At 40.8% G+C, this 22,798-nt stretch overlaps 1 protein-coding gene across 2 annotated transcripts in view; it reads right to left on the bottom strand.

Moving 5' to 3' along the window:
* cubn (cubilin (intrinsic factor-cobalamin receptor)) overlaps positions 1 to 21,764 on the bottom strand; it is a 143,487-nt gene extending 121,723 nt beyond the window's left edge. For both annotated transcript variants that reach the window (XM_031300163.2, XM_035998238.1), the window contains exons 1-8: positions 21,585 to 21,764; positions 20,544 to 20,673; positions 14,916 to 15,011; positions 13,145 to 13,183; positions 12,926 to 13,027; positions 10,830 to 10,933; positions 1,645 to 1,771; positions 101 to 269 (exon numbers count right to left, since the gene is read on the bottom strand). In XM_031300163.2, the coding sequence (XP_031156023.1) occupies positions 101 to 269; positions 1,645 to 1,771; positions 10,830 to 10,933; positions 12,926 to 13,027; positions 13,145 to 13,183; positions 14,916 to 15,011; positions 20,544 to 20,673; positions 21,585 to 21,706 (889 nt within the window). In that variant the 5' untranslated portion in view covers positions 21,707 to 21,764. The remainder of the gene's footprint in view (positions 1 to 100; positions 270 to 1,644; positions 1,772 to 10,829; positions 10,934 to 12,925; positions 13,028 to 13,144; positions 13,184 to 14,915; positions 15,012 to 20,543; positions 20,674 to 21,584) is intronic.
* Positions 21,765 to 22,798: the final 1,034 nt, after the last annotated feature.

Raw genomic sequence — 22,798 nt, forward strand, 5'->3', positions numbered from 1 at the left:
CATGTGTGGTTCTGGTTTCAAAGTCACAAAAATCCATTAGGGAACCCCAGCACTTGCAGCCTGTTTCATTTAAAATAGAGCTGAGTGTGAGTTGTGTTACCAGCAGGACAGGCTCCACAGTAGAAGGAACCCTGAGTGTTGTAGCAGGGAACAGCAGGGTTGGCGGAGCAGGGTTTGTTGGGTAGGTTACACTCATTAACATCAGCCACACAGGACGGGTTCCCAGCTGGAGCCTCCCAGCCACCCTCACAGATGCATTGATATTTAGGCTGTTTGTTGGGGGGAAATAGTCACAGTGTGAAAACTTAAAATCTACAGCAAAACAGAATCATGGAAACAACAACAAAATTATATAATACTGAATTGTTATATAAAAGCAGTTGATTATAACTATATGCCATGGAGGCCCGATAACATGGTTAGTCTTTTACTAGTATTTCCAATTGATATTTGTAGGACTTTTTGCAGACTATCATATCTCCCATTTAGCATCACAAATCAGGGAGTTCTGTCAGAAGTAATAGTGATTTCACTAATATCAGCAGTCAATCTTAAAGTGCTCATATTATGCTCATTTTCAGGTTCATAACTGTATTTAGAGGTTATACCAGAATAAGTTTACATGGTTTAATTTTCAAAAAACACCATATTTTTGTTGTACTGCACATTGCTGCAGCTCCTCTTTTCACCCTGTGTGTTGAGCTCTCTGTTTTAGCTACAGAGTGAGGCATCGCACTTCTGTTCCATCTTTGTTGGGAGTCACACATGCGCAGTACCTAGGTAAGGACTACTAGCCAGTCAGAAGCAGAGTATGAGGGCGTGCCACGCTAGCAGCTAGGCGAGCATTATAACGTGTGTTACAAAGTGACGCACGTTGTCACGGAAGTAAAGGCTGGACTACAATAGAGCTGTTTGGAGCAGTTTGTGAACAGTGTTTTCTGTTGGAGATGGTAAGTCCCTTTGGGGTGAACTTTGGGCTTTTTCACTTTGTAAACCTATAACATGCACAAAAAGATTTATAACACAATAAAGGAAAAAGCTAAAAAGCATAATATGAGCACTTTAAAACAAGTTAAAACTATAGTCACACTAACATATTTTGCAGTAAGGGTAATATCCTTAACATCTGCTGGTTTTTTTATACCTTATAATAAGCCACTTATTGTGTAAATTACTGAAATCAGATAGTTTGGAATTAAAACTAAACCTTTGGGCCTCCTTGGACCACGGCAGAAAAATGTCACTACATGACATCACTAATTCACCTGCTATTCACACACATTCAATCTGGCATGCAGCAGAACCTTCTGTTCTACTGCTCTATTCCAATCAAATTTCAATATAAAGTAAACCCTATATCCTCTCTGTTTCCCTTCTATGATGAAACTGGCAGCGTATTGCTGTTTCTCCATTAAAAAAAATGGTGCCATATACCTGTGCCATATCTATGTTTAAAGGTCCCATAGCATGCTCATTTTTAGGTTCATACTTGTGTTTTGGGTTTCTATTAGAACATGTTTCTATGCTTTAATTTTAAAAATAGTCATTATTTTTTCTCATACTGTCTGTCTGAATATACTATTAGTCACCCACTGTCTGAAAAGTTCTGTTGGATTTTTTGACTGTGTTAAGTAAACTGGTTACCTGTCCAGGTACAACCCGGTCTGTATCGATACATGTGCCATGTACACACAGGTCTTGTCCAGCATTCCTGCAGTCATCATAACGCACTGTACAGAGAGTCCCGGACCATTCTGGAGAGCAGTTACACCTGCACAGAAACAGAAACATCATTAAAACACCATAATGGTGGCTGTTCAAAAAAGATTGTGTATGATAGATAAATAAATTGATCACTATCAAGCAGTGGTGGAAGAAGTATTCTGATCCTTTACTTAAGTAAACGTACTAATACCACACTGTTACAAGTAAAGGTCTGGCATTGAAAATGTTACTTAAGAAAAAAGTATGTTAAGTATCATCAGGAAAATGTACTTAAAGCTATAGTGCGTAGTTTCTGTCGCCCCCATGAAGAATTCTAAGAAATGACAACGACACTGTCGGAGCATCCACATGATACAAGCCTTCTGTGATCACGCACCCCCCACGCCACCCCCCCAGACCCCTCCTCCACACAGTTCACTTGAGTTTCTGGGCGGGAAAGTCACCACAATCTTCTGAACATAGTCATACTGAGAAATACAGAGAGAGTTGTGTGGAGCTGATAGTCTTAATTAGCTTTGTAGCAACTAATTTGGTAATGGTGTGAATGTAACGGACGTTCATTAATATCAAAAAGTTACGCACTAAAGCTTTAAAGTTTTAAAAGTGAAGAAAAATCCTCACATTTTAGAAACTGGAAATGATCCAAACTGTTCTGTGTTTAATCACTGCCCCACCTCAATAAAATGAAGGTATTCTGCTCTTGCTTTAACAGGTTAGCGTAGCAGATAGCTAACATAAGATCCATGAAATAAAGACCCAGGAAACCGGAGTAGAGAGAAGCCTTTAGTAAGGATCTTTCCAATTTTGTAAAACTGTGAAAACATAATAATATGGCATTACAAACTGCCCATATATACATGAATATGCAACTCAAGTCTGACATATAACTAATCCAAAGGAAAAATTAGCCATTATCATGAGACTTGCAGGACTAGTAAGCATTTAAGCTAACTTTAACATGGATCTCTATGGAGAAATGCTAATCGCGATTAGCATCTATTAATACAACATACATGTTATGCTAAAACGGACAATACACAAAGACTATATCAAGTAGATATACTTCCTACAGAAATACTTACAGACTTAGACCTTCAAAAACTACCAAAGGCAGAGATGGAAAAGTAACTGCGGCATGTCCTCTCAGTAGACCAGAGTCAGAAGCAAAAAGGAAACCAACGGCAAGAGAAGAGGGACTAAAATCTGAGAACTCAAATGCAATACAACTTTACACCACTAGATGTCTCTAATTCAACACAAAGTGGGGGCAGAACACTTCCCGCCTGGTATTAAATAATACCACTATGTCCCTTTACTGAGGAGCAGTACAACGTCTGAAACAGGTCTTTAATACACCTTGGGAGTACCCTGTCTCGTGATCTTCACATTGACTTTCCGAATCTTGCCATCACGGCTGGGGATGGTTTCCACAATAACACCTGTGGGCCACTCATTCCTTTTAACTTGAGTGTCTTTAAGGAGTACCACATCTCCAACTTGCAGGTTCCGTCTTTCTGATTTCCACTTCTTGCGGTGCTGGAGTGTCTCCAAGTATTCTTGCTTCCAGCGTCTCCAGAAAGTTTCAGCAAGGCTTTGGACTTGCCTCCATTGCTTGCTATAGAGATCTTTGAGATCCATATTCCCTAGAGGAGTAGATACTGTGTCAATCTTCTGAGTGAGCAGCATTGCTGGCATGAGAACAGCTGGCATCCCTGGGTCAGAAGACACTGGAACTAGGGGTCTTGCGTTCATGATTGCCATGACTTCCGCCATGAGTGTCACAAGTACTTCATGAGAGAGACGAGAGTTCTCCTTCAACAACATGGCATCCAAAATGCGGCGTGCAACACCGATCATCCTCTCCCACACTCCACCCATGTGAGAGGAGTGTGGAGGATTGAATGTCCAGGTGCAACTTTTTTCTTGCAGGTGAGCTTTCAACTCTGGATCTTCTGAGTTTATTTGCAGTTCTTTGCAAGCTCCAACAAAGTTTGTCCCCCTATCGGAACGGAGCAGTCTTACAGGACCTCTTATAGGGGTAAATCTCCTCAAAGCGTTGATGAAGCTGGAGGTTGACATTGTCTCTACAACCTCAATATGCACCGCTCGTGTACTCAGACAGGTGAACATGACTGCCCAGCGTTTGTTTTCTACATGCCCACCTCTGGTCCTGCGTGATGAGATGGTCCAAGGTCCGAAAACGTCTAGTCCAACATTCGTGAATGGAGGATCCATGGTAAGTCTGTCCAGAGGTAAGTCAGACATTTTTTGTTCTTCCAACTTTCCTCTTAATCTTTTGCAGGTCACACATTTGTGGATCACACTTGACACCAATCTCTTACTTCCTGTTATCCACAGTCCAGCTGTTCGAACTGCTCCTTCAGTGAAGTGTCGTCCTTGGTGAGCAACCTGTTCATGGTAATGTCTTACCAGCAAAGCAGACACATGATGGTTTTTTGGAAGAAGGATTGGATGCTTTTCTTCCCAGGACATGTCGGCTGACGATATACGGCCTCCAACTCTCAACAAACCATTATCATCTACGATAGGATCCAAACTTCTGATTGAACTGTGTCTTGAGACTTCTTCACCCTTTGAGAGATTTTTCATTTCCTCTTTGAAGAAGTCCTGTTGTACGCTTCTCATAATTATGAGTCTTGCTTGAGGAAGTTCATCCATTCTCTGTTTATGGTCTGTATTTTTGGAGTAGGCTCTGGCCCTTTGAATGAGCCTGGCTGTCGCACGGGTAAGTGATTTCCAACTGGAGAATCTACTAAACCGATGAGAGCTGAGAACTCCACCTGTAGCTTTTGTAACATAGGTTGAAACTTGAGGGCAAATTTCTGCATCAGACTCTGGATGTAGAAGGTCAAATATCTCTGGCTGAGGAGACTCATCCAACTCAGGTTTTGTCAGAAAAGCTGGACCTGAAAACCAGTTGGTGTCTTTTAGGAGAACGGCTGGGACAGACCTAGATCCATGATCTGCGGGATTATGATTGGTGCTGATGTAGTGCCACTGATTAGGGTGAGAGGACTTCCTGATTCTTGTCACTCTGTTTGCAACATAGACATAGAAGTTCCTGGACGTGTTATGAATGTAGTAAGTACAATCCTGCTGTCCGTGTAGAACTTGACTGTGTGAATCTCCATATCAATTTCATCCATTATCAGGTCTGCAAGCTCTGTTGCCAAGACAGCTGCACACAGTTCCAAACGAGGGACAGTGTGCGCAGGACGTGGAGCCAGCTTGGACTTCCCCATGATGAACCCGACATGGCTGTGTCCTTCTGTATCAACTGCCTAAGGTAGGCTACAGCTGATATAGCTAGAGTCGATGCATCCGCGAAGACACAAATTTCTCTGTGTACAGTGGCAAGCAGAGACACGGAAAGGTAGGTCCTCTGGATCTGAAGCATCTTAAGTTCCATCAGGGAATCTTTCCAGGCTTTCCACTGGATTATTTTGTCGTCTGGTAGTTGAGTGTCCCAATCGTACTCTTCCATGGAGATATCTCTCACCAGAGCCTTTCCCTGAATTGTGATTGGTGCCACAAACCCCAGGGGATCATAGAGACTGTTGAGTGTCGAAAGGATGCCCCTTCTAGTGAATGGCTTTTCCTCATCAGACACGCAGAAGGAGAAGCTGTCTGTTTGCAGGTCCCATCTGAGACCTAGACGGCGTTGGAGAGGCAAAGGATCAGATGACAGATCCAGATCCTTAAGATCTTTGGCACGATCTTCAGATGGGAAAGCGTTCATAACAGTGCTACTGTTTGATGCTATCTTGTGCAACATGATGCTTGACTCAGCTAACATCTCCCTTGTTCTTTTGAGAACGTCGATGGCTTCATCTGCAGTGTAGAATGAGGCGAGTCCATCATCCACATAAAAGTTCCGCATGACGAACTGCTTAGCATCTTGGCCATGTTCTTTTTGTCCTTCTTGCGCTGCCCGTCTCAAGCCATAAATGGCCACAGCTGGTGAAGGGCTGTTACCGAATACATGTACTGTCATTCAATACTCAGTCACTGGTTTTGTGAAGTCGTTATCTTCGAACCAGAAGAACCTTAGGAAGTCACGGTGGTCCTCACAGACTGTGAAACAGTAAAACATCTGTTGCACATCTGCTGTGACTGCAAAAGGCTCCCTTCGGAAACGAAGAAGGACGCCAAGAAGAGTATTATTGAGGTCTGGTCCCTTTAAGAGGATGTCATTGAGAGAGACACCTTCATGCTTGGCACTGGAGTCAAACACCACCCGTATTTGGTCTGGCTTCTTAGGGTGGTAGACGCCAAATGTTGGTAGATACCAGCACTCTTGATTCTCTTTCAATGGCGGAGCTAGTTCTGCCTGGTTCGACTCAAAGATTTTCTGCATGAAATCAATATATTGTTTTTTCATGTCTGGCTTTCTTTCCAGTGTTCGACACAGAGATGAGAGACGTTTGGATGCTTGCTCTCTATTATTCGGGAGACGGCGCCTTGAGGAATGGAAGGGTAAGGGAGCTACCCAACTGTTTGCATCATTTATGTGGACGTTTTTGTCCATGAGCTCAAGGAAGGCTTGATCTTCAATAGACAAAGCTATTTTCTCATCCTCCTTTGTCCTTTTGAATATTGTGCTTCCAAGGTCATCAGTGTCGTCTGCCAGTATGTCCATCTCTTTCAAGGTTTGAATACTGTGACTTGACATCCTCTTGTCAAACTTCTCTTGGATGTGAATAACACTAGGACATGGTCTAAGGAAAGACGTACGCCCATTAGGTAAGACATCGGTCCTGTAAACATTGACGCTGCTAGGCTTGTGGACTCCTCTGAGACATACTTCTCCAACTATGACCCAGCCGAGGTCAAGTTGTTGAGCATATGGAGCATTGTTGGGTCCATTGTACTGTTTACGTACTTTGTGTACACGCAGTATGTCTCTGCCAAGTAGAAGAAGAATGGCTGCATGCGGATCAATGGCTGGGATTTTGGCTTCAGGTGAGAATAATGATGTGCTATCTCTGCTGAAGGGATCTCCGAACGGTCGTCTGGCATCATGTCACACTCTATGAGTGAGGGAAGCGGGATCTGTACATTGCCATCTATTGACTCAACTATGAGGTTGCTTGCACGTCGTCCTGATGTTTCCACAATCCCTGAGCATGTTTTAAGGGTGTACGGTGCAGCATTTGCTCCAATGCCCAAAAGGTCGAATAGCTCGGTCTTGGCCAGGGACCTATTACTCTGCTCATCGAGGACAGCGTACGCTTTAACAGCTTTGTCTCTTTGACCTGCAGGGTAGACTCGGACCAAACATATCTTGGAGCATGATCGGGAGCCAAATGAGTCCCCGCAGACTTCTGTGCACTTTGACATAACCTCTGGAGTCTCATCTTCCTGCTGCTCCCCGCCTTGATCCTCTTTAACAGCAGAGCTCAATGACTTCCATGGCGCTGGCCCTGGGTGAAGTGCAGCTAGGTGTTTGTTGCTGTTGCACTCTTTGCACTGCACAGATTTGTCACAGTTCTTGGCGAGGTGACTTGTTGAGGCACAACACATGAAACAGATATGTTTGTCTTTGAGGTAAGCTTTTCGTTCATCTAAGGTCTTGCTGCGAAAGCCACGACATTTTCTTAGAGGATGGGGCTTATTATGTAATGGACATAATCTATCTGGATCCTCAAACTTTTTCTCCATAATGTTTTGCTTATCTTCACTTTCTGAAGAAACCTCAGTCTTCCTGGTGAACACAGATGGTTTGGTGGGTTTCAGAGGTTTATCCGTCTTGACTGAACCACTCATGGTCAGTTCAGCAAAGCTGGGGTCATTTCTCATCTTTGCTTGGTCTGTGATGAACTTAACAAAGACGCAAAAGGGAGGATATTGAACCTGATGGTCGTCTTTATATTTAGAGCCAACTGAGATCCATTTCTCCAGAAGGTTATAGGGGAGCTTCTGTGCGATGGGATTGACTCCCCGTGGTGTGTTGAGGTAAGATAGTCCAGGTAAGAATCCATCTTTCCTAGCTGCCTCCAGCTCTAGCAACAGGTCCCCTAGCTCCCAGAGCTTCTCACTGTCCTTGTTTGATATTTTTGGAAACTCCTCTAACTTCTTAAGCAGAGCGTTTTCTATCATTTCTGCTGCTCTGTAGCATTCTTCCAATCTCTGCCACACCATTTTGAGTCCTGAGCTGGCATTATTGATGTGAACTGCATGGATGCGTTTGGCCTGCTCTGCAGACTGTGGTCCCAGCCATTTGGTCAATAAATCTAGCTCTTCCCTGGAGGTTAAGTTCTTTTCACTTGTGGAGTTGGCAAAGGAAGCTTTCCAAGCCCAGTAGTTCTCTGGTTTATCGTCAAACTTTAGGAGTCCAGAGCTAACCATTTCTTTGCGAATTAGGTATCTGGCTAAGTCTGTTGTGTCTGACTGATCATGCAGGGGTGCTCTAGAGGGCATGAAGTAGGTTTTACCTTTAGATTGTGTGATGTGAGTCTGTAGGGGGCGGCGTTCATCTTGGTAGAACTTCGAAGGGCGTGCATGGCTTTGCTGAGGGTAGGCTGTGCTCGTGCTCTGTCGTTGTGCTGGTAATTCTTGGAACATGACATCGCTAATTTCTTCCAAACTGTGCAATTGGGTACCACGTTTATCTGCATCACCGTTGTCCATGTTTGGCTGGTGCTCTGGTGAAAAGATTGGTTGTGGTTTCATGAGTTGAGACTGTTGCTCCTCATGCTCCTGAGAATGTTGTTGCACATAATCACTAGTGCGTTGATGTGAGTGATACGGAGCTAATTTTGTCACATTCTGCTGTGTTGGTTTTCCAACTTCTTCCTCATAAGCTGCTTCCAGGATTTCAGCCTCTGTAATAGCTGCTTCAGCAGCGCCCTGTATTTTCAGTGCTTTGAGGTTGGCCTGTAACTCAGTTGTCCTACGTTTCAGTTCCACTTCAAGCTCAGTTTTTCTCTTAAATTCTTCTGCCTCTATCCGTGCCTGCTTGATTAGCATGTCTGCTTCTTTTTGCGCATATGAATCCTTGACTTTTGCAGCTTCCGCTTTAGCTCTAGCTCTTGTGGCAGCAGAACCGTGTGATGAGGCACGGCTAGAATGGGTTGAGCATCTGGAATGGTAGGAGTATTGAGACTGCCCATCTTCTGTGTATGGCAGAGGTTTTTCTTCGTTTTGTTCCTCCATGATAGATTGTTGAATCTATGCTGAGCTTATGGACTGCAGTGTTGCTAACTCACTCTTCCTTTGATAGCAGACTGAATTATAAGTCTTTTTACTATTCTGCTCTTGCTTTAACAGGTTAGCGTAGCAGATAGCTAACATAAGATCCATGAAATAAAGACCCAGGAAACCGGAGTAGAGAGAAGCCTTTAGTAAGGATCTTTCCAATTTTGTAAAACTGTGAAAACATAATAATATGGCATTACAAACTGCCTATATATACATGAATATGCAACTCAAGTCTGACATATAACTAATCCAAAGGAAAAATTAGCCATTATCATGAGACTTGCAGGACTAGTAAGCATTTAAGCTAACTTTAACATGGATCTCTATGGAGAAATGCTAATCGCGATTAGCATCTATTAATACAACATACATGTTATGCTAAAACAGACAATACACAAAGACTATATCAAGTAGATATACTTCCTACAGAAATACTTACAGACTTAGACCTTCAAAAACTACCAAAGGCAGAGATGGAAAAGTAACTGCGGCATGTCCTCTCAGTAGACCCAAAGCCCGTCTACGGAAAGCCGTTCCACTCCCTATTAAGCCCCATAGTACCTACTTTGGTTGCAGTTCCACCAGAGTTCCACTGGGGGTGATCACGGTCCAGTGCAAAATGAATGGGACTCTATGGAGCTAGACGGCTAAATTTGTCTCTTTCGCCTGATTGTCGTTGAGAAATCTCAGATTTGATTGTAGTTTTTGCAAGTTCAACATGGATTATAGGTCAAAAGTTGAATGAACGAGTACTTATGCCCTTTCGATTTGTTACAGGTTGAGTCGTTGTTGCCCATAACACGCTAGCATTCTGCTAATGAATGCTGATTGGTCAGTGAAGGACTGATTACGATCGGAGATCCCGCTTGACGGCATCCGAAGCAGAACCAGAATGTCAGAGTGAATATTTCGCCGTGGTCTTTAAAACATTAGCAAACCTCTTTCTAGCATGTGTATTGACAGGGAGAGTCTAACCTATCAGCTGTGTTGTCGATGCCTCGAGAGAAAAAAGGAAGCGACTCAGAGCTTGCCGTAAAGCAGTATCTCTGGCCGTATATGTGTATGACGTCATTGACATTTTAAAAGGCTTTTTAGAACAAAAAAGCCACTTTAAAAAAATCTAACACCCAGCAGTGTGTATTTTCTTAGCCTCCCCTTTCAAATGCAACATTCAAATTACTAGACAAAAAATTATATTCTGAGAAAAGTGGATTTTGAGGGGTATAGCTCCATAGAGTCCTATTCATTCTGCACTCGCCTGTGAGCGCCCCCTATATGGAACTCTGGTGGAACTGCAACCAGTTCAGAAGCCGGAAGTAACGAGAGAGTGGAACTTCTTCCCATATTAGAAATTCTTTGGTAGACCAGAGTCAGAAGCAAAAAGGAAACCAACGGCAAGAGAAGAGGGACTAAAATCTGAGAACTCAAATGCAATACAACTTTACACCACTAGATGTCTCTAATTCAACACAAAGTGGGGGCAGAACAGAAGGTTACTGAAACATGGTCGCTGAAATGAAAATAGCTCCGCTTCATGGCACTTCAGCGTGCGGTGTGTTACCAGCGTAAGACAGTTGTTCCTGTGACATTTGCAGCAACTGTTGTGGTACAAATACTGTCAAGCAGTTTCTTTAGGAAAAGAGACTTAGCTAATAGAGGTTTGCTCGACAAACTCTATAGAGGCATCTTTTTGCTTTTTTTACTGTTTCGGTTTTTCTACTCTGCGCTGCCTACAGGAAATCTGCATAGTCTGTGTGGAGTGGCAGCACAGCTGTATCTTCCGTCTGTTTGTGAGTGTCTGTGTGTCTTTGTATGCTTGTGTGTTTCATTTGGATAACATTAAGAGAGTGTCAATAGAGTATTATGGGAGGCCTAATACATACGTGAACGATCCAGGGGTGTTGACACAGGTTGCTCCATTCTGACAACTCTGAAATGTTCCTGAATATACCTGACACTCATTCACATCTGTTGCACAGTTAGGACCCTGAAAAACACACACACACACACAGAGCAAGAGCAACAGAATCGTTTCAGAGTCAGCCGGATATATTATTAAGATCTTAGATTGTGTGGTCATTGAATGGTAATAGAACACAAAAAGTGTTTTATTGACAATAAAACAAAAAGTTGCTTGGCCACACACACACTACCATTTTAAAACAATTGAGTGAATACATATGCTGCAGTGATAGACATTTCTCATCTACAATACTGGATTTCAACCGCCGGTACCGGCCCTGAAAGCCTTATACTCCCATACTCCCGTCATTTGATTTTTGGTTATATGATTAAATGCAAACCTATTTGGAAACGTGCTACTAGAGTTCAATACCAACTTAAATGATAAATGATTAAGGTGGGTCCCACATTGTTACCTAATTTGAAGGCCCTTTCTCAAAGAATTCCAAGTCATATTTTTTGCGTTGTGCTCTATCTTTTGATTTATCCCACCTGTGACCAGTGGGATAGTTTAAAGTATGTTTTAGCTTATAGTATATGATAGTTTATAGTTAATAGTGTGCTAACTGGGTGTCTTCATCTAGATAGGCATTTAACCGGATACCAAAAAAACCAAAAAACCTGAGTCACAGCAAATTTGTCAGCAAATAGCATTGCAGGTAACAGTAGGTTTCTCGGGCTCTGGACAAAATATAATGTAGTCTGCTGTGTGAACTATTTAGAATTTACTTTATTCCTTTGTTGTTTTATGTAGCCAACCTTATGCTTGTTTTTTTATTTATTTATTTTTTTTTACTCAGTGCTTACTTGTGTTAAATTTTAGGACTCTTGTAATTAGGCTACTCATTATAAATTTGTTTCCTTTCCTAGGGATTTCTTAATCCCACCTGCACAATCTTTTTGTATCTATCTATATATATATATATATTTTTTTTTTTCCCTTGTGTTACTGTTGCCTTGATTTTATTGTGCAAAATAAACAAATTAAAAATTCTAATTTTAAGCAGCGCCAGTATTGACATTGAATAATGCCTACAATTAATATATAGAAAACTGTAACAATGTAACAAATAAAAAACCTATAATACACTTGGTACTACTTAACCCAGTATGGGCTACTCAAAAACACCTTTTCCGCTTGACAGAGCAAGATACAAAAAAAAAAAAAAAAAACTGAGCCGTATTGGGTCGGATTGTCCGTACATTATAAGTGACTGGTCAAATGACCCAACAGAATGGCCAGAGGTGTTTTTTTCTGACATTTTTTAACTTTACCTGATTGAGTTTCCATGTAAGAGACAGCTAACGTTGACCGTTAGCTTATCTTAGATGATTCAATCTGACTGTGTTATCAGTAACATTATCCCAGGGTCATCAAACAGTCTGTTGTTATCCCACGTTCATTAAAGCTATATTAAAGACTAGTATGTCTGAGCATATTAAATGAATAAATTCCATGTAACTGTCACAGTTTAGACTGTAGCAGCGACGTAAGTGGTATTAACGTTAGCGTATATTCGGTGATGTGCTATATCCCACAGGAATCTACTCGCAGAGCAACATGAAGAAGTATAGGTCCCTGGAGGCTCACAATGTTTTCACTGGTGGCTTTGTGGGAGTGGTTTTACGTCACAAAATATCAGGGAGCGACATTTGTTTATTTCGTTGTGATGTAAAGCCATCTTGGAGAGTTACTGCCCTAAAAAAAGCCCCATCAGACCTGAGTTGCAGACAGGACAACACAGTCCGTCTATTCAGCAGTATATAAAACTGAGCATCAGGATTTTTTTTTAATTATTAGAGGCGCAGATTGCCACACAGCAACTTTTCAGGCATTGTACCAGTCAAAAAAACAATCGTATATATGACAAAGAGTAAAGATCAACCGCTAACAAGATCTACACTCATTAATTCCAGTGGTTTGTTTTCCCCCACGGCATAAACAGAAATTATCTTTTTAGTGGCCGTTCCCAGTAAATGCCGACCAAGTCTATGTAACAAACAGTATGGAACTCACAGCCCAGTTGCTGGGACACACACAGTGGTATGCGTTGAGTAAGTTCAGACATGTTCCTCCATTCTGACAGGGATTACTGCTGCAGGACACCTTCTGCACTGTCTGGAGGAGAGAAAGAGGAGAAGGAAAGCTAAGAGACAAACGTGACATGTATAGCACATAAAGGTCATCAGGTCTTCAGTTTGAGCCATTACAACAAACAGTTTTTTGTTTTCTTACCAATTCAAGTGCAGTCACTTTATTCTCAAGTGTCGACACCTGGAAAGCATGGGAAATATGTTTTTATGGCGTTCAGAATAAGCAATAGTTATTTGTACAGAGGAATTCTAAAAAGCTATTATTATAAACCCACAATAGTCTGTTTGATTGCATCAAACCACTTCATAACTGAAAGCAGAAATGAAAACCAAAATTGGCATTCTTTTATAGAAATAAATCTTGCCTCACCCAAAGTTATAGGAAACAGATTGTTCAAGCTATGTTTCTATCAGTTTTGGATTACGGGGATATCATTTATATGCATGCAGCTTCCTCTACATTAAAGCCGCTTGATGCAGTTTATCACTCTGCCCTTAGATTTATATCTGGTGATGGATTCAGTACCCACCACTGTCTCCTTTATCAAAATGTAGGCTGGACTTGAATTGAAGATGGGAGCAACACTGCATTCTATGTATTTCCAAAGCCTTGCTTAACAAATTGCCTGTATATTTAACAAGCTTGCTGAATTTTAAATCGTATCACTATGGCATTCGCACTAGGGATTCCTTGGTCCTAAATATTCCAACTGTTAGGACAGAATTAGGCAAAACTTCATATGAATATTATGCTCCATATAAATGGAATTACCTGCAGATTCAAATGAAATTGAACAGCCTGATTCAATTTAATCCCTTTCGGCTATGTTCACACTTGGCGTCTTTTTTTAAGCTGCCAGCGTCTGTTTTACATTATAATCCTAAAATGGGAGTCGGAGCACAGCAAGTTATAAGATATGACCGGGTGCTCCCTGTACAGGGAACTCTGTTTGCTTTATCTAACGTTAGCACCTCTCTCTCTCTCTCTCTCTCTCTCTCTCTCTCCTTTCTCTAGCTCGCTTCACCACCGCTTGTCACGAATCCAGTAGTGGGGAAGTGACAAGCGGGGCTTCCCTGGAGTTTTCTCTCTCTTTTCCTCTCCCTCTCCTCTGCTCGCTCTTATTTTCTCCTCTCTCGCAGTGCAGCGTGTGACTGGCTGCTCCCGGGATGACGCGCAGCTGCAGGCAATCTCTAATCAACCACCTGTTTCCCGTGGCTCATCAGCGCAGCGTCTTAAGCTGTGGCTGCTCTCTGTTCGGCGCCGGATAGTTAAGTCTAGTCACCTAGGTGAACGTCCAGCTTGAATCTGTCTCTGTACCTTTTTGTAACCTGCTGTTTTTTGCCTGCAAACCTGTATGCTGTTCTTTTGTGCTCTGAAGGAAACCACTCTGTTCTACGGCCTCTGTCTGTCTGTCTGTCTGTCTGTATGTGACGCTCTCTGGATCCAAAATGCTGCCAGCTTTTTTTTTTTTTATTGCTACTACTAAAGCGCCCTAGTTAACTTTATCTTTTTGAAAAAGACGCCAAATGTTAAATGTCTTCTTTATGAGTCTGCTTATTCTCAATGTACATGTGCACTTTGAGTTGTTTAACATTGTGTAATTGTTTCATGTGTGTACTGTGCATTGCAACTGTATATTGTATATTAATTACTATGTTCAGTAATTGTATATGTATTGTATATGGCATGTAATCAGATAACATAAGTTCACACAAGAGCATGCAAATTAGCTAAGTAAAAGTAAATAAATAATTATAATTAATATAACTATACATAAGGAACATGTTTGTGGTGCACAAGGAATTGCTAAAATGTGGTTTACAACTGGATTAGCTTGATTTAATTTTTTTAAATGGCAATGCATATAAGATTGTCATCCAACAGGAAGTAGCTGTAATGTCTAATTTCTAACCTTGGTATCAAGCTGGTTCAGTTTGTTGGTGACATCAGGGGGAACTGCACCTCCGTGAGACTTTATGTCATTAATGTCTTCTTTGTTGGTTTTGATCTGAAATCAGACAGTGACAAACACAAAGCTGAAGACAATTGTTCTTGAAGAAAACCTCCGCGAACATTAACCATCTGAGCAGGGGCTTAGCACAACATTCTTGGCCCTGTAGAAATCATTCTCTATGGGCCCCTCCCCGACAGCACTCCTACTCAAAAAGCGATTACAAAATTTAATTTTAGACATTTATTTGCTATTTTATTCATATATTATGCTACTTTTGTGAACCAAAGACTTTTGTCATCAATTCAAGAAGATATCTATAAATGCCCTTAGACCTCAGAGGGTTGACGAACTTACAACTTAGTACTGTATTTCGTACATTGTGTTCTGAAAACATACTGTGAATTATTTCTGTTTCATTCCCGGGAATGTACATTTCTCTTTCATGTTTCTTTTATTTTGTATCATTTATGTTTAATCTGACTGAGCACATACATGTTCTCCTTAAAATGCTGTCACTGTCTAATGTGTGTGTGCAGTTAATTTGAGTATCTATGTTTGCTCTGCCAAGCAAGCCCAATTTTAGCGCATTGTCTCATGTTTGGCAATCCTCTCAGAAAGATGCTTGAGATTAGGGGGGGGGGGGTGCATGTGCGCGATCACAGAAGGTTTGTATCATGTGGACGCACCGACAGTGTTGTTATCATGACTTAGAATTCCTCATGGGGGAGACAGAAACTACGCACTGTAGCTTTAATGGATAAAATAATTGACAGGTTAATTGACAATGAAAATAATTGCTAGTTGCAGACCTATTTGAGATTGAGATTGTTTTTAATTCTTTGATGTCTGAATCGTTTAACCCTTGTGTTGGCTTCACGTCGGGCATGAACTTGTTGTCCTTACAGGTTTTTGTCACTTTTTTTTCCAACGCTTTTTAAAATTCATGGTCAATAAACCGGATTTAAATGACATTGTATCTCATTTTTGAGTTTAAAATGCAGTAATCATGAATTTTACCTGCAAAGAATGTTATATGGGTAAGATACATTTGTTCAACGTACTTCCATGCATCATTGTTATTTTTGGGCAATTTGGTTGAAAGAAACCTTATATTTCTGATATAAAAAAAAAAAGTGAAAATGGGTCAAATTTGAGATTCCTGTTCATTTTAGGTCTGAGCACACATCACAAGGCTTCAGATGTTTAAGTGTGTTTGACTCTAATGCACCTCTAACTCTACGGCTTCTGATCTTTGGCCCTGTCCAAACTGCTGTGTCTGCTTCCTAATTTGTTAATCATTCATAGCCTCATATGAGAAGTAGCGTGCTTTCGGTTGTGTAAAGCTGATAAGAAGTTATAATGGGACAGTTATGTAGGTGTTTAGATAGGCTAATTAGATTGCTGTTGTGATCATGCTGACGTGCTGGAAGTACAACCAGATCACTTGTTTCAACAAATAAAGCCAAACCTCATGCATTCAAACAGGAGCACCAAAGTAACTAAACATAGCTGTACTTCTGTATATCTGTGTCTCTGTGTCCCAACAGATAGCAGATGGCCGCCCGCCCAGAGCCTGGGTCTTTCCGAGGTTTCTGCCTAAAAGGAAGTGTTTTTTTCTCACCACTCGAGGTTTCTGCCTAAAGCCTTGTGTTGTCTTCCCGTTGACCATGTCTTTTTTGACACTTTTTTCCAAGTTTTTTGTCACTATTTCCGTTTTTTCCTTGTCGATTTTTTCTTCTTTTTTTTACGTTTTTTTTTTTCAACATTCTTTTATCAATTTTTATTTTGAAATGCTATAAATATGACTAAAACACCCAAATTCAATGAAAGTAGTGAACTGATAATTTATTTTACTTGTGCAGACCGTTTTATGGAACCTTCCATGTTTTTTGATAATTTGGTTGAAAGAAACACAAATTTCTGAACTTTTTTGAAAATGGGTCAAATTTGACCCAAGGACAACAGGAGGCTAAAGGGAAGTTTTTCCTTGCCACTGTTGCAGTAAATGCTTGGGGGAATTGCTGGGTCTTTGTAAATTATAGAGTGTGGTCTAGACCTACTCTATCTGTAAAGTGTCCTGAGATAACTCTTGTTATGATTTGATACTATAAATAAAATTGAATTGAAATTGAATTGATGCCCGGAACATTTTAAACTGGAGTTAGCAGACAGGGCTGTAGTGAAGTCCACCTTTGTTGAGTCCAAGACAAGTCCAAGACCAGGACTAGTCGAGAGGTTCAAGTCCAAGTCAAGACTGAGTCCAAATGAGACAGTCAAGATCGTAGAAAGAAAGGGTCAAATTAGGTCACATTATTTACTTAAAGAGCTCATATTATGCTCATTTTCAGGTTCATAATTGTATTTAGAGGTTATACCAGAATAGGTTTACATGGTTTAATTTTCAAAAAACACCATATTTTTGTTGTACTGCAGATTGCTGCAGCTCCTCTTTTCAGCCTGTGTGTTGAGTGCTCCGTTTTGTTCCATCTTTGTTGGGAGTCGCACATGTGCAGTAGCTAGGTAAGGACTACTAGCCAGTCAGAAGCAGAGTATGAGGGCGTGCCACGCTAGCAGATAGGCAAGCATTATAACATGTGTAATAAAGGCTGGACTATAATAAAGCAGTTTGGAGCAGTTTGTGAACAGTGTTTTCTGTTGGAGATGGTAAGTCACTTAGGGGTGGACTTTGATCTTTTTCACTTTGGAAGCCTATTACATGCACAAAAAAGATATATAACACAATAAAGGAGAGAAAAAACGCCAAAAATCATATGATCACTTTAAAATATAAAATGGAAATGTTCCCATTCTTGAACTTATTACTTGTCCTGAAGAATTCATAGCACAAAGTGCTTCGCTGACATTGTGTCTGTGGCCAAAATGAAAACTATAGATACCTAATGATTGAGGTAGCCTACTGTATATGCCAGGTGTATACCAGGTGACCAGTCTCGATGCCTGTTCTAGATGGATATTAAACCAATACCTGTTTTCTGAACGAGCACACTTCATCAATGGTTTTGTTTTGAAGGAGGAAGTTACTTTAGAATAAAAGCATATAGTGCTGGGCTCGGTCGAGACCAGAGGTGTCAAAAGTATTCACATTCATTACTCAAGTAGAAGTATAGATACTAGGGTTTGAAAAGACTTCTGTAGAAGTTGAAGTATCAACTCAAGCTTTTTATTCAAGTAAAAGTGTAAAAGTACTGGTTTCAAAACTACTTAAAGTATAAAAGTAAAAGTAATGACTATAAAAAAAGACTATAATGTTATATTAAAATCATACGTGCAAATTCAGAAGGGCTGAAAAAGGTGACACATCTCTTCTGTGTTTTTCAGACAATGACAGCTAAAGTCTGGTGTTACGGTGTTACAATCCTCTACAGTGAAATACAGACACACTTTTACACCGTTTAGCTGTCAGCATTTTTAAACGTGTTTACTCCAGCAATCAAATTCACTCTCTCCAGATGGCGCGATTTACCTGGATAGGTTGTTTTTTTTGTGTTTTTTAAACGATGACAAGCCGGAATGAAAACAAGCCAAACTGAAATAGGAGTAAGGAGGCTATTTTTTACGGAGCCCCCCTGGTCCCACTTTGTAAAAAAAAATTAATTATAACTATCTCGTGGCCTCAAGATAGTATCTCGTGGCCTCGAGATACGTATCTCGTGGCCTCGAGATAGTATCTCGTGGCCTCGAGATACGTATCTCGTGGCCTCAAGATAAGTGTATATAAAAGGAGAATGCACAATGGAGCAGCTTTTCTCCCCAAAGCAGAGAGTGCAGAGAGTTTCTCCTAAAACCCAACCTCCGCCATCCCGTTATTGTGGCGCGTCCCCCGCGGCCGTCTCCCGGCGCGTAAGGCGCCCTTTCCCCGTTATGTTTATCCTAAACCCAACCTCCGCCATCCCGTTATTGTGGCGCATCCCCCGCGGCCGTCTCCCGCCGCGTAAGGCGCCCTTTCCCCGTTATGTTTATCCTAAACCCAACCTCCGCCATCCCGTTATTGTGGCGCGTCCCCAACGGGCCGCCTTGCGGCCGCCTCCCAGCTTACAAAGCATAATTTTCGGCCGTTTCCCAGCCATCTCCCGGCGTCCTTTCCCCGAGAAAATAACGTGACATTTACACGAACTGCCGTGAGACTGCATATCCATAGTCCATATAATTCTTCTTCATATTTTATAGCCTATATTTATACTTTTTACATGTATATACTTGTTTATTTACCAACTTCTATTATTATTTATATTCCTTTAAATGTCTTGATGCACTCTCTGCTTTGGGGAGAAAAGCTGCTCCATTGTGCATTCTCCTTTTATATACACTTATCTTGAGGCCATGAGTTACTATCTTGAGGCCACGAGATACTATCTTGAGGCCACGAGATAGTTATAATTAATTTTTTTTTACAAAGTGGGACAAGGGGGGCTCCGTAATTTTTAAAATGTAAGGAGTAGAAAGTACAGATAATTGCGTGAAAATGTAAGGAGTAGAAGTAAAAAGTCTGCTGTAAAATAATTACTCCAGTAAAGTATAGATACCCAACATTTCTACTTAAGTAAGGTAACAAAGTATTTGTACTTTGTTACTTGACACCTCTGGTCGAGACCTACTAGAATATTTGGCGAGTCCAATGCCCGAGTCCGAGACAAGTCCGAGTCCAAATACCAACGAGTCCAAGTCAACAAAAAAACATCTTGAGTCCGAGTCCGGACTCAAGTACTACAGCCCTGTTAGCAGCTATAATGATTGGATGCAAACTATGCTCAGGAACTGGAAAGTGACTGAAGCAACTCCTGTTTATTAACACACGACTCTGTAAGGAAGGCTTGTGCGGACTGCGGTGGCAGTTTTAATCATGTGACCGTTCTTTTTAAAGATTATTTTTTAGGGCATTTTCGGCCTTCATTTTTGACAGAACAGCTGAAGACATGAAAGGGGAGAGGGGGGGAATGACATGCAGCAAAGGGCCACAGGTTGGAGTCAAACCGGGGCCTGCTGCGTCGAGGAGTAAACCTCTATATATGGGCACCCGCTCTACCAATCCGGGCGCCTGTGATCATTCTTTTTAACGGACGCAGTTTTAAACAAATAGTTAGCATTGATTTTTGGTTTTATACAGGTGTGAACCCTGGTCTCCCTGGTCTGTTTGACCCATCTACCACTCCAACCTGCGTCCTTTCATGGAATTTGGCGCTCTTATACTTTGTCGCCTCACATTCTCATTTGCTCCCCCAATAATTACTATGTCCACGACAGGTCGCCGCCTAACAGCAAACATTTTTCATTTCATTTCATGTTTATTTGGGACAGATGCTAAGACACAGACATTTGTGCAACAAATCTCCAATGTACAGCATCACAGCATTTACAGTTAATATCCAATGCCCATCCCTAGAAGGGCTTTTAAATCATTTAAATCAGTCATAAAAACAAATATGAGACTTTGCTACATTAAAATACATAAAGCACATAAACATACAAGGCACATCCATCTGTACCATCTGGTTTGATATTATGAACCTTTATTCCGTCACATGAAAGGGGTATATTTTTTGTTAGTATTGGAAAAAGTGAGCTTACCTGACTCAAAAGTTGGGTGAGGTCCTCATTATCCACTTTAACCCGGCCTGATGCCGACGTCTGGAAGCGGATCTCTTTATTGTCACCAGTTGTGAAGACAAGGTGACCATTATCTGATTGCATGCGAGGCCTACGGGTCAAATCAGCCAAATTCCATCAACAGACTGTGCAGATATATTTCGTACAGAGCACTTGTACTTAGGTACAGTCAAGGTTATGTGCATAGAATATAGTTTTATGTTTTTATATAACAAAGCAATGTAATATAAGTAATACTGGTGTAGTCAGGGTCCAACATTAGCACCATCTACTAGCCAAATGCTGGTAAAATACGCAAGTGGCTGGTAGATTTGCCTCACTCACCAGCCCAAAAATAATGATAATATATTGAGTGGCTGTTAAATTTTGAACATTCACTAGCCATTTGGCTAGTGGACACAAAAAGTTAATTTTGGACCCTGGCTGTAGGCCATCATTTTTACCCAATCACTATATAAGACTCGAAACCAGACTACCATTTCTTCCTTTCCGATACCGATTCCGATGCCTAAACTTGCGTATCGGCGGATACCGATAACCGATCCGATATGAGTGTGTTAAAAAAAAAATACATATATTTTATTATGTTTTAACAGCTTTATACTGCTATCCCTGTATGGAAGCGATATGATTGCTACCATTAAACTCTTTATGAAACATGAATGCCGTAGAACTTTCTTTTATTATCCAGTTTGACCGTAAATAAACTACTTATTCTTAAATAACGTGGTATCAGATTGGTACATAAACTCGAGTACTTGCCAATACCGATACTAGCATTTTAGGCAGTATTGGAGGCTTTTCCGATACTGGTATCGGTATCGGATCATCTCTATAGAAGACATCCCTGTTTGAACACTAGAAAGTTATTGTCTTTGGATTTATTTGAAACCACGCTGCTGCCACTTGCCAGGACACTTGTAAAAGAGATTTGTAATCTCAAGGAGTTTTTTTATCCTGGTTAAATAAATGTTTGAATGAATGAAAGAAACCCCAACTCACTGATCATTGCTGATGTCCCTCTTGTTCCGTCGCGGTGCTGTCTCTTTTAGCTCTCCTTGCAGTCCCACCAGAAGAAAAATGAGCCCAAAGAAAAGCCATGAGAGCCGCAGTGTCCAAGCCATAGAAAAGATGTGTTGCCTGAACACTCTAAACAGCGTTACTGGGGTTTGATGGGCTGCCACACTCTAATGCTCGGTGCCAAGACTTTGACCTGACACTACAACAATAAAGTACATCTCAATTTACCAAAGCTGGTTAACTTTGTTAATGAGGGAGAATGTCCCTCACATGACTGTAGGAGATGAATAACCTGCTTCGTGTGACTTAATGTGCGTGTGCATGCAGAAGGGGGTTATCACTGTGACGATGAAATCAAATCTTTTTAGTTCTGTCTTAAAAGGCACCATAAGGACATTATAAATAGTATTTATTACAGTCAGATTTTGAACATTTTCAACACGATCAGTAGGTGTAACATTTTGAAATGCTACTGTTTTTAAATGAATCATCAAACCGTTTTCTTCTTAGTTATTTGATTTGTTATAAGTCCCTTAAAAAAACTGAAAAAACCAACAAACTTAAGTAAATGGTGGAATCTTATAATTCTGACTACATTGTGGGAGCAATTTCCATGATGGTGATACTGCAACAGCCACTTGAATTTCACAACTTAAATTCATTGATTTGATTAACTAATTAAAATCCATTACATTTTGCATAATGGTCCAGTGTCATCAAAAGGATAAGGCAGTAACGGTAAGCCTATAGGAGCCATCTACCATTTAAAAAAACTGTCTTTATTTCAGATTTAACTACATGATTTGTGATTAAATACAGTAATACCTTAACACGTGTTGTATTTGTTTCTTATGATTGTGTTCCCAGTAATAAATTGGCCTGTTTAAACTGTCCTGCATAATTTAACATCATCGTTTTCCTTTTATTATGTATTATAAAACTCCTGTGTAGGATACAACATTTTCTCCCCATGCTGAATCATTACTCCTTCAGGCTTGACCGCTCATAGTCCAAGGAAATGATCCTGACCAGTTTTACACAATGTACAAAGTGCTTTTTATGCACTTTACTATTCCTTATGAAACTCACTCAGGAAGAATATATCAAAATGTTTGATTTCTTACAACCATCTGCATATTATTTACTTGACATCGTCCGACACACATAGGATGTTACGTGTAACCTCCTGAATCATG

Source organism: Sander lucioperca, chromosome 23 (assembly GCF_008315115.2).
Source record: "Sander lucioperca isolate FBNREF2018 chromosome 23, SLUC_FBN_1.2, whole genome shotgun sequence".
Lineage (NCBI taxonomy): Eukaryota > Metazoa > Chordata > Actinopteri > Perciformes > Percidae > Sander > Sander lucioperca.